The 12,500-nt window shown below is 45.4% G+C and overlaps 1 protein-coding gene across 1 annotated transcript in view; it reads right to left on the bottom strand.

Moving 5' to 3' along the window:
• The window catches only part of LOC125025062 (acyl-protein thioesterase 1-like), a 19,153-nt gene extending 15,709 nt beyond the window's left edge, over positions 1–3,444 (bottom strand). The window contains exon 1 of the mRNA XM_047612946.1: positions 3,154–3,444. Coding sequence (XP_047468902.1) covers positions 3,154–3,222 — 69 coding nt within the window. The 5' untranslated portion in view covers positions 3,223–3,444. The remainder of the gene's footprint in view (positions 1–3,153) is intronic.
• Positions 3,445–12,500: the final 9,056 nt, after the last annotated feature.

Below are 12,500 nucleotides of genomic sequence, written 5' to 3'. Positions count from 1 at the left end.
CACACTCACACTCATGCTCTCTCTCACACACACAGAGTGTAATATATATAATTTTTTATTTTTGTATAAAGCTGTGACAAAAGGAAACAAATACTTTTACATTTTCATCCTTAGTTACCCATAAACATGTACACACTTGTACACACATGTACACACATGTACACACACATGTACACACACATGTACTCACTCTCACTCTCACTCTCACTCTCACTCTCACTCTCACTCTCACTCTCACTCTCACACTCACATATGTATAATTTTTATTTTTGTATAAACTGTGACTAAAGGAAACAAATATTTTTAACTTTACATCCTTAGTTATCCCTAAACTTACATAATGATTTCAATATTTTAGAAGACAAAAATGTTCCATTTGACTAACAGGTTCCTTATTTTAATCACTATCATCAAATAAATTTTGCTATGCTTTCCAATTTCTGGTCACTTCATTTATCGCAATATTCTATCATCAAATAAGGTTATTCTAAAAAGTAACACAAACAAAAATGTTTTATAATGTGTTGTATTGTTATTTTCTGCAATTAAAATGTTAAAATTCAATATATTTCTATAAGTACCTGATAAAGGGATAAAGTAAGTTTGGAGGTTGTTAAACTATCCTTACAAAAAGTCAATTTTTCAAAATTTGTATATTAAGTGTGTGAAATATGCAAGACGGTTACTTTGTACTCATCTATTATAAGATTTTTTTTCATACTTTATCTTTGAAATTTAATATTAATAAAAATAAAATTAAACTATAGCTTTACTCGGATCTTTTCTCATTACTGTGCCCATCTTGTATAAGAAGGGTAGTGCATTTTACTAAGAAAGAAAACAAAATTATGGAAATTCAGAAATTGCTTATATATTCTTTGATAATTTAACCCTTATTACATCATATAATGGCATATAATAATTATCCTCACATGATCTAACACAAATTTATGAACACCCTAATCATGGTTTCTTAAAACTAGGGAATCCAATCTAGCACTCTTAATAAGGTGAATTTGGAAATAAAGGAAAGTTCTTAAGAGCACATAAAATGTATAAAATGTATGGCTATAAAAATCTGCATGTAGTAAATGTAAGCCTACAATCACTTATCTAAGTTGTGTCTATGGGGGCTCAAAGAGGTTACTGGGAGCTATAAGCCTCTTCTAGCAAAGCTTGAATTTTTTTTCTTGCAACTGGCTGAGCTATATTATAAAACCTAACAAGTTCTTCCCAAAACATATATAGCTGTATCAAGTTTCCAATCAAACCCTTAAGTTTGGAAACTCCAAGTCAAATTTGCCTATCACAAACTCTAGTTTACTCTTAGCTTTGTTCTCCTGACCATGGCAGCTTTCCTTAGCTTAGGCAGGTCAATGTGACTCAAAAGTAAGATTAATTATCCATGAACAACATTGGTCAAATAAAATCTCAGCTGAGTCTAGAAATTATAACTGTTGATGCTATCAAGAGAACAGCATTCTGATTTAATTGAAAGGTTAAATATGATGATAAATTTATAAAGTTGCAGTACTATATAGAGGAGAAAAAAACTTATGTTTATTCCTGGACATGGGCCATGAAAAAATAATGACGGGTTAATGTGCGAGATCAAAGTATGCATATCCAAAATGAAATGATTTATTGTCAATCAATATAGTGTATTTAACTCCATGAAGGTTAAGGAAAAAATTGAGTGCACTCACATAGAATGCCTATGATAAAAAAATCTTACAGCAACCAAAAATTTGAAAGTCGTTCACAATTATACAGGGTTAAAATATATCAGCTAGGGAATTCATTAGGAGGTCCCAGGGGAAAGGTAACAAGTTACTTCTTTTTTTTTTTAAGGCAAGCTTTGTGGTAATTTATGTGTTCAGGATGGAGTTCATACATTTGAGTTGGGACCTGTGGGTGAATGCTTTTAGAAATTGTAGGATTCAAATCAGTTATTAAAACTATTTCCTTGTTTCTTATGCAGCTGCAGGACTGTCAGTTGCAAGAGTTGAATATTCATATTTTTTATGTTATTTTATGATTCCGAATCTTTTACTGCGAATTACTCTTTAGTGAAAGATTTAGGTGCTTCAATGAATGTATCCTACCATTTCTTTAAGTATGCAGATGTAAGTCTTTCACAAATATGGTCCCCTTGTAAAATTTTGCTGATTGATGATTATGAGTAACATCTGCTGCAAAACTATTTTACCTCTTCTAGTAATAATTAGGAGAAAGACTTATTCATGTAACTTTACATAATTCTTCAAATATTTCCAGAGATGTACATATGCCATTCAGCCAATGACTTCCATACTTCAGCACTCCATCGAAGGAAAATATGACTCTGTCTTGGACATTCTAGAAAGACAGACCTTACTGACATTCTTAATTATTTACTGACATATAAGAAAAAACTTCAAGACCTATTTTGCCAAGATATAGATAACAGACATTTGTTGCCCTTTGCCTCAGAGCCGAAGGTATGAGTGCATGGCAATCATTTAAGGCTGTGCTAAAATTTGATCAGACATCACACTTTACATTGTAGATTATAAAGTTTCAAGTGGATTTTAACAAAACATAGCTCATACAATTTCACGCAAAATAATGTTTTGAAAACTGCTGCAGGTTGCCTGGAAATGTTTATCAACTATTCACTCAATGAAAATAAAAATGGAAAATTTGGAAAACAACCAACAAAAGGCACGGGTAAAAAAAAAATAAAAAATAATAAAACATAAATTGTATAGATGCAGATGAAAATCATGTAAACCAAAGCAAAGGCATGAGTAACATGGCAACAAATACAGTGGTCAGGTTGCTCTGTCAGGTTGCTCAGAAACCACTCTCAAACATTCTTTTTATCCAATCTCATAATAACGTACAATAATGTACCATCACTTTCACTGCTTTCCTGCGTGGATATACTTCTACAAACAAATCCCCAGCTCACAAGCCCTGACAGCGGTGAAACAAGCCAACCCTGAAAAGGACAGCCCTCGGCCTCAATCAATTGGCCGAGGATTAACGCCGTCCAAACATTCCTTCCAATCCCGCTCTTTCCTCCCCAGCCCCTTCCACTGAGCCTCCTGGACGTGGCCCCCAAATCCCCACAACCCGAATCCCTTCAAAAAGAGAGCGAAACCCACTCACAGTGGCTGTGTGCTTTGCCGTTGCATTAACTACTACAGGAGCTGCCATCTTCGAAGCGTTGCCACCCATACGATGGCAGGACCTCCTCCTCGCTTTCTCTTCTTTTTCTTCTCTCTCTCTTTTCCTCCTCCTTCTCGACTTCTCTTCTCACACCCAAACGAACATGAAAAAGAAGAGTGATTTCACGGTCTCTCTCTCCCTCTCTCTCTCTCTCTCCTCCCCCTCTCTCACACAGACAGACAATCAGACACTCAGCCGGACAAACACCTTCTGCGCTCCCCGTCTGCGCACCCAGGAAGCCTACAGGAAAATACATATATCGTATATATTTATCCCCCTCTCTCAGAATAATAATTAGCCCTCTGAGTTAAAAAAAAAAAGGCGTTATTACATGAGATATAGAGGTGTGCCGTACATGTCTACTGAATCTGATTGAGTAAAAGCCATTTTTATCGTCTGCTCACCCAGGAAGCCTGTTGGAAAATCTTCAGGCCGGACTCTGCACTTGCTGTCTCCTCAAGCTGTGTGTTGCCTATATACAGTGGTTTTGACTGGGGGAAAGCCGCATTAAGGCGGTAATCCTGATTGGATAGTCCTGATGGTTGGGGTGAGCATGGAAATTATGGGGTAAACTGACTGAAATTCAGTAAATCTATCTCTATCTCTATCTCTATCTCTTTCTCTTTCTCTCTTTCTCTCTTTCTCTCTCTCTCTCTCTCTCTCTCTCTCTCTCTCTCTCTCTCTCTCTCTCTCTCTCTCTCTCTCTCTCCCTCTCTCTCTCTCTCTATTAACCATCCCCCCACCTCTCTCTCTCTCTCTCTCTCTCTCTATTAACCATCCCCCCACCTCTCTCTCTCTCTCTCTCTCTCTCTCTCTCTCTCTCTCTCTCTCTCTCTCTCTCTCTCTCTCTCTCTCTCTCTCTCTCTCTCTCTCTCTCTCTCTCTCTCTCTCTCTCTCTCTCTCACTCACTCTCTCTCTCCAGTTAGTTAGCAAATAAAAGTTACAACACGGAGTTTTTTTTAAATAATTTCCTCGTACTTTTGGAAACATAATTCACAAAATACTTTAAGGTTTAGGCCTATCGCTGCACATCATACTGAATATTTATCATTATTGTTTGTTGTACGGCACAATAATCTGGACTTACTTCACTAAATTTTAACTTTTGTGGCGTTTTTATTTTTTGGTGTGTGTGTGTGTGTGTGTGTGTGTGTGTGTGTGTGTGCATATATATGTATATATGTCGCGTTATATATCTATATGTGTGTGTATGTATATGTATATATGTATATATATACACACACATATATCATATATACATATGTATGTATGTATGTATGTATGTATGTATGTATGTATGTATGTATGTATGTATGTATATATGTTTGTATGTATGTATGTATGTATGTATGTATGAGTGGGTGTGCATTCGTTTTTATCATTCCATGCGTACTGCAAGGAGTTGATTTAGTTTTCGTTCACGGTTATAAAAGAAAACTGTTAATATTACATTTAAGCACAAACTATTACAGATACGAGTTAAACTCTTGACAAATAATTAGTTGTACTTATGTATATACTCTGTAATATGGCTCATATTTTTTTTTATGGAACCTGCGTGTGTTATATAATGTTTTCCTCTGTATGGCAATGGCTATTGCGAATATACGTTTTTGGCAAAAAATGTTCTCTGCCGAGGAGGCCGACGCCATGGAACACTGACATTTCTGTCAGTGAGTAGGCACTTCACTTTCTCTTCGTTTTTCATGCTGTCAAAATTTTATCCCGCCTATTGTCACAATACATAGATTTTTTGTCCCTTTTTTTTTTTTTTTTTTTTGCCTCTGCTCTTTTCAATGTTCCAAATTTTCCGGGGAATTGCATAAAACGAATGTAGGAAAAGGAATGGCAATCATAACTCTAACGAAAGAGTGCTATGACAGGGTTTTAAGTAGTTTTAAAGTGAAATGTCACATATGTGAGTATAATAAAATTAAACAAGTGCGGAATGTCGATGTTTGGAATATTATAAAAGGAGAATGTCGGTGTTTTCAGTATTTTAAATGAAGAATGTCAGTGTTTAGAGTATCATAATATCGGAATATCAATGTTTTGAGTATTATAAAAGCGGAATGTCGGTGTTTTCAGTATTCTAATAGCGGAAGGTCAAAACACCGATATTCCACTTTTATAATATTCCAAACACGGACATTCCGCTTTTATCCACTTTTCTGACACTCAATAAAGTGCCCCTCTGGTCTCTCCCCAGGGGTTTACACCTACCCACGCGTTTGCCGTGCGTGGCAGCCTTGTGCGCTGTGGAGACGGGAGTCCTGGAGGTTGAGCGATGCCGTGAACGAGTACGCCCTGCGGCTAGCAACACGCCTCTTTGGTCCTCTATTCCAGCAAGACAGGCGGCCTGATCCCGGCCCGGTCACGGTCAATCGGCTGGTCTCCCCCGGGAGGCTAGGGTCAAGCAGTCATGCCGCCATTGGCACTCACAATGGTCCGTGAGTGCCGTCACAATGGCTATTGGCTGCGTATATCCTCTCATCACTCCTGTTGCTGTTAGACACTGGTTCTGACACTCAGCTTCCCCTTGTTGGACTCCGTGGTGGGTGGGGGCGTGAGAGGATGAAGCACTTACCAATTCATGGAAAAAACAATCAAACACCCCCCACAGACTGAACTTACAGTTGACGAACCGCGCAAGGCCCAGACCACGGTAGTCATCATGAAGGCATATGTGCCTTCCGGTGGCAAAAGAAAGCCCCAAGCACAGGATGACACTGTCACCCCTGCTGCTAAGGTGGACAAGACCGAAGCCAATGGGTCTGTCCACCGAATAGTCAAAGATCTTGACTTGCGAGCTGGCCTCTCCAGGCCAGCAGCTAAGCCAGGGAGGCCCCTGAGTTCACAGACGGCCTCCCCGACTGAGAGGGGAGAGCAGGCTGAACCAGCCGCATCAGCTCCTGCCTCCTCAAACAAGCCCGAAAGCCGAAAGGGCGGGCCGAAGCGTCCGAGGCCGGATACCGACTCTGATGAAGAGTCGGGACCCCCTAAACGCTTCACCCAGTTCAAAGTGCCAGCTAAACCCGAAGGCTTCGACAATGCCTACCAATTGGTCAGGGCATTGGAGTTGCAACGGAAAATCCGGTTGTCGATCCGGGTCGCCCGAGATCAGGGCATGATCATAATGCCCAAAGATCAAGCTACCTTAAATTTCCTCCGGGAAACGAAGGAGCTAACTGATGGGAGAAAAGTGAGTCTTTCCCCACTAAGTCCCGAGGAAAAGAGAACCAAGATGGTGCTACTTGGCTTCTCAGTCTCGTACGATGTGGAGCTGATCGCTTCACACCCACAGGTCGTGCAGGCTTCCCGAATGTCGAAGGGGAAGACCCCAACCAGGCAAGTCCTGGTGACCATGAAAGGTGCCCCAACCACTACCCTTGATCTGGGTAACTGGGGCACCTACAACCTTCGAACGTATGTGCCAGAACCACTTCGGTGTTTCAAGTGCCAGAAATACGGTCACCACAAGGCTAACTGTACAGCCAAGCCTAAATGTGGTGTCTGTAGCAAGGCACACAACACAGAGGTATGCCTCAAGGCATACAAAGAGGAAAAGAGGGACACAACAGCCAAATGTCCCAACTGTGCCAAGAAGCATCATGCCTGGAGCCTGACTTGCTCTGTCAGGAAAAAGGCGGCCCTCAGGCGACAAGAGGTTGCTCAAAACCGATCAGACTTTGTTCCTGCCCCACCGGGCACCCATGTCTGGGGAAGGAACAAAAGCGAAAAGGCCCCCCGACCTCCTAAGAGGAAGGAAGCCGCCCCCCAGCCGACACCGGATGTCTCCAACAAAAAGGAGTTTCCGACAATGCCAAAGGCGCAGAAAAAGAAACTAAAGAAAAAAGTTTCTAAGAGCACCACAAAAACCTCCCCAACAGATGATCATCTCCTCTTTGACGAGGACGATATGACTCTCCTGTTAACTGCTGTTGTCACACCAGTAGCAACAGCCCTGGGGAGGTCGAGTGAGGAGGCCGAGAAGGCAGTTTCGGTCGCCATGACGGCAATGACCCAGACTGTGGCAGCCCTGAAGAGAAGAAAGCTGGCTAGAGAAAAACCAGCCTCACCCTCACCCCAGGACGAGACTCCCCTCCCCACTCCAAACCAGGCCATGCCTTCACAGGCAGAGCCAAAACAGGCTGAATCTGTGCAGCCAGAGCCAGATCACGCTGACCTTGCCCAGGCAAGGCCAGCAAGGCCAGCCAAGAAAAAGCCTGAGAGAAAAGCCGAACCAACCAAAGTCAGAGCTACCAAAGGCTCTCCACCCCCCAGTGGACCCAAGGATAGCCTGACAACAGACGAGGAGCCCTCAACCAGCGAGGACCTCGCAATGGAGTTGTCAGACTCCGACGATGTCTCTGATGTAACTATCACTGAGTAACATCATGGCACACCGTCTAAGCATCCTACAGTGGAACATCAATAGCTTCTCTGCAAAGAACGCTTTTCGCCAAGCAGTAGTGCGATCAAGGAACATTGACATTGTCATGCTCCAGGAGACATTAACAGTGGACACTGTTCGCTTCTCAGGGTACCATGCCTTCACACTGCCACGAACACCTGGCAAGAGAGGCTTGATCACCCTTGTGAGAGCAACAATCCCCTGCTCCGCAATAGCCGATGCATCGCACTGTGGAGACGATGTTGAATCCCTTGCCGTCGAGGTTCACCTGGCCGGGGGGCCCCTCAAACTGTACAATGTGTACAGCCGGCCACGCTGTAAAAGCTTAGACATCAGCCAGGTCTGTGCTTCTGCTGCACACGACCGAGTGATCATAGGGGGAGACTTCAATGCACACCACCCCATCCTGGCTCCCTGCCGGGCACCGGATGCGGCCGGCTATCACATAGCCGACGTGCTAGAGACATTCCCTGAGATCGCTCTCCTCAACACCCAAGAGCCAACGCATGTCAGAGGAGGGGTCCTAGACCTCACCCTGGCCACTGCGACTCTGGTGGGGAGGATTGGCTGGTGTGTCGATGAGACCGTCACAAGTGACCATTACGGCACTATAACTACCCTCATGGATGCTGGCCCAGCCGAAATCCTTAGACCAAATCCAAGATGGAAAACAGACAAGGCCAACTGGCAGGCGTTTCAAAACGCCTTGGCCCTCTGTCTGAGATGCAACAATCCCCCACAAAGCGAAAATGTGGAAGTGCTCGAAGCCAGCCTGCTAAACGCCATTAATGAAGCAGCCTCACAGACCATACCCAAAACTCGGCCTGGGTCCAGAAGTCACAAAGACGCCTGGTACTTCAATGACGAGATCAGGGAGGTCAACCACAGGGTGAACATGTGCCGAAAACTATTCCGAAGGCAAAGAACCCCTGACAACCTATCCCTCCTAAGGGAAGCTGTCACGGATGCCAAGGAAACTGCCAACAGAGTCAGGCAGGAAAAGTGGCTGGAATGGTGTGAGTCCTTCGACCACCAAACCACCCTTTCAGAGCTGTGGCAACGGGTCAAGCGAGCTACCAGCCGCTCAGCCCCGAGGTGCACCCATCACGACCCCCAAGCAGAGGCTAACAGACTGGCGCACGAGTTCTCTGCGAGAACGAGCAGCAACAGTCTGCCAGCCGAGCTGAGGGCAAGACAAGAGCGTCTACAGCCAGACAGACACGCTCAGATCAGAGAAAGGGCAGCCGAACCCGATAACTCAGACGTTATCTTTTCTCTGAGGGAACTAAGGAAAGCCTATAAAACCAGTTCCAACACAGCCCCGGGCTCTGATGGGATCTCGTACCCCATTATCTCCCACCTAGGACTAGCAGGTGAGCGTGCACTCTTGCAACTCATCAACAAGTCCTGGGAAACTTCCACTCTACCCCAGAGTTGGAAGAGGGCTACCATAGTTCCCGTCCCAAAACCAAAGGAGCCGGGGAAGTACCGCCCCATCTCTCTGCTCAGCTGCCTGGCCAAGACGGCCGAGAGGATGGTACTAAACCGGCTTCAATGGAAAACGGGACCCCCGCACAAACACCTTCACGGGTTCACAAGGGGCATGGGCACAGCACACAGCTTAGCCACCCTCTTAAGCACAATCAGCAAGGGCCCAGCTGTGGTGGTATTCCTTGACCTGGAGAAGGCTTTTGAACTGGCAAGTCCGCTTGCCATTCAGGAAAGCCTGATCCTGAAGGGAATCAGAGGAAAGCTCTTGGCTTGGATAGGTGACTACTTCAGGAACAGGACTGCCAATGTCAAATTCCAGGGTCACCTATCGCAGCACATGCCGCTCGAAAATGGAACGCCACAGGGTGGGGTTCTTAGTCCAGCCCTATTCAACACTTTAATGTCCTGCATCCTCAACATAAACCTCCCAGTGGGGTGCCAGATCATCTCGTATGCAGACGATCTCGCTATCACCTCCACTGGACCACGCAGCCAGAATAAAGCCCAGCTTTGTCTGGACCTCGTGTCAGAGGAGTGTTGTAGGACGGGACTAAAGATCTCTGCTGCCAAATCCAAAGCCATGGCTTTGAGACAGAGAGTTCGAGGCACAAGACTGAAAATCCAGGGAGTGGAATTAGAATGGGTCAAGGACTACCTATACCTTGGGGTAAGGATAGACCGGACCCTCTCCTTCCATAAGGAGGTCCAGTACCTGGTTGACCGAACCAAAGCAAGACTGTCTGTCATGAGAGCAATGACTGGGAGACGCATAGGGGCCAGACACAAAGTACTAAGATCATTCTATGTACATGCTGTCCGGCCCATTGTGGACTATGCCTCAGTCGCTCTAATTACTGCAAAGAAAAAGCACACAGACAAATTAGAAACAGTCCAAAATGAAGCTGCCAGGATCATTCTGGGTGCCCCGAGGTGGACGAAGGTTCTCAACCTCCTGATGGAGGCAAACCTTCTCCCCCTGGACTCACGAATCGATCTAACGGCAACACAATTTCTGGCAAAGGTCATCCAGGCTCCCAGGAACACAAGCCTAAGACAAAAATTAGTCAGATGCCTCGAACAAGACAACGAGCTCGTTGCAAACAACTACTGGCTGTCTCATACAGCCAGGGTGTTGATACGCCATCAGCTCAAAGAACAGCTTCTTGCTAAGGGCATGGACTCCCCCCACCCCGACTTTGCCGAAGCCCCGCCGTGGGCACTGAGCCTGATAGAGTTCAACATAATGAACCTGTCAATGAAAAAGAGCCTATACCCCATGCCTAGCCTAAAGGCAGAAGCCCACAGGGTCATTGCAGCCATCACTCCTCCGGGTAGTAGAACATACTACACGGATGGATCGGTCGATCCCTTGAGCCACACTGCAGGCGCCGGCTTTGCAGCTAGGGATGCCACGCGATCCATGAGGGTAACAGACAACGCCTCCTCGCTACAGGCAGAGGCAGTTGCAATCATGGGAGCCCTAGGCCACGCGTCCCTAAGGGAAGGACACGTGGTCATACACACAGACTCCAGGGCAGCCATTGACTGTCTTCAGCACAGCTCACCCACAGACAACATCTACCTACTGACCACGATTCTCACAATGGCACAGAGAATTCTTGCTCAGGGTAGAAGAATTATCATCAATTGGGTCCCAAGCCACATCGGCATCAGAGGGAACGAGCTTGCTGACAGACTAGCCGCCGCTGGCAGGGGTATGCCCCCAAATCCCATGACGATAAAACCGAGCCGAAAATTACTTATGGAGAAGTGTGCCTTGGTCGGTCGTACCTTCCTACGGCAGCTCCACAGAGAGGAAACGAGAACCTCCCCCTCGGCCAGCTGGTACTCAGACGCCACAGGCTCTGAACCACTGGCACTCTCTGAAGTAAGCAACAGAGGTACCGAAGTCATTCTTCACAGAATGCGCCTAGGTTACCACTGTGCATGGCAGATTATCCCAACAATCGAACGCGATGAATGGTGCTGCAAGCACTGCGGCGAGCCGAACGCCACACTAGTCCACTACCTAGAAAATTGTAACCATACACAATTCCTGAGACATGGACCGCCCACAACAGCCGCCGTGCTGGTAAAGAGGCTATGCGAAATGCTTACACCGTGGCGGCAGGAGCGCTTGCTGGCAATCCCGCCGCCACGGTAAGCACCGAGTGTCAGACAACTCAATGAGACAGCCGTAAAAAAGCTGACACAGGCCGGGCCATATCTAGAAGGCCCGGGCGAAGCTAGAACTTCGCAAACCAAACCGCCCCCCCCCCCCCCCCAATAAAGTGACTTTCCACTTAAAAAAGGCCTAAAACCCTGTCATTCCACTCTTTCGAAAGAGTCATGGTTGACAGTTCTATTCTTTTCCTACATTCGTTTTAGTCAATCCCTTTCATCATGCATCTTTCACAAAAAGAAAAAAAATCGATGCTGGGCGATGATAAAGAATGTATTTATTTGTAAATGACGCAACCAAAGAGAAGGAAATTTTCCCCTAAAAATGAACTGATAATGAATAAAGACAATTAGTATATTGCTCCGAATGTATTAGAAAGATGAGGGGGGGGGAGGAGGAGGAGGAGGAGGAGAAGAAGAAGAAGAAGAAGGAGGAGGAGGAGGAGGAGGAGGAGGAGGAGGAGGAGGAGGAGGAGGAGGAGGAGAAGGAGGAGGAGAAAGAGAAGAATAAAAAGAAGGAGAAGAAGGAGGAGGAAGTGAAAAAGAAGAAAATGAAGAAAAGGTTTCATTAGGTGGAGAAGAAAAAGTCAGAGAAAAGAAAAACAACGCCAGACTGACTTTTCCCGTGTCCATTTCCCTTCTCCTGAGAACAAATGGGAAGCCATGCGGGCCAAGGGAAACTTCCCAAGCTGATCGCCTTTGGCCAGGTGGGCCTCCAGCGCTGGTCGCCACTCGCCCTCGGCTGGCAGCCCCTTGAGGAGCTGAGGCATGTCCTGGCTGGCGTGGATGGCCTGCTGCTCCGGTTAGTCTTATTTACTGTAATCAGGATTGGCTTCTGTTTTTGAATCGGTTTTGCTGATGTTAGGTTCTCAAGAACAAACGCACTCACACACATACATACATGCATACATATACATATCTCTCCCTCTCCCTATCTCTCTCTCTCTCTTTCTCTTTCTCTCTCTCTCTCTCTCTCTCTCTCTCTCTCTCTCTCTCTCTCTCTCTCTTTCTCTCACTATATATATATATATATATATATATATAAATATATATATGCAGCGATGGGCAAGTGGTCGCGGCAGTTCTAAAAATGCCTGCGCTCCGACAGCTGGCTCGAGCCCGATCTCACGGCGAGAAAACGACAAATCGCCTTGAGAAGTCAAACGCAGGAGTCGTAGGGGAAGTCACCGCCGTGGCACAA

Source organism: Penaeus chinensis, chromosome 4 (genome assembly GCF_019202785.1).
Source record: "Penaeus chinensis breed Huanghai No. 1 chromosome 4, ASM1920278v2, whole genome shotgun sequence".
Lineage (NCBI taxonomy): Eukaryota > Metazoa > Arthropoda > Malacostraca > Decapoda > Penaeidae > Penaeus > Penaeus chinensis.
This window is presented reverse-complemented; position numbering and strand designations above follow the sequence as displayed.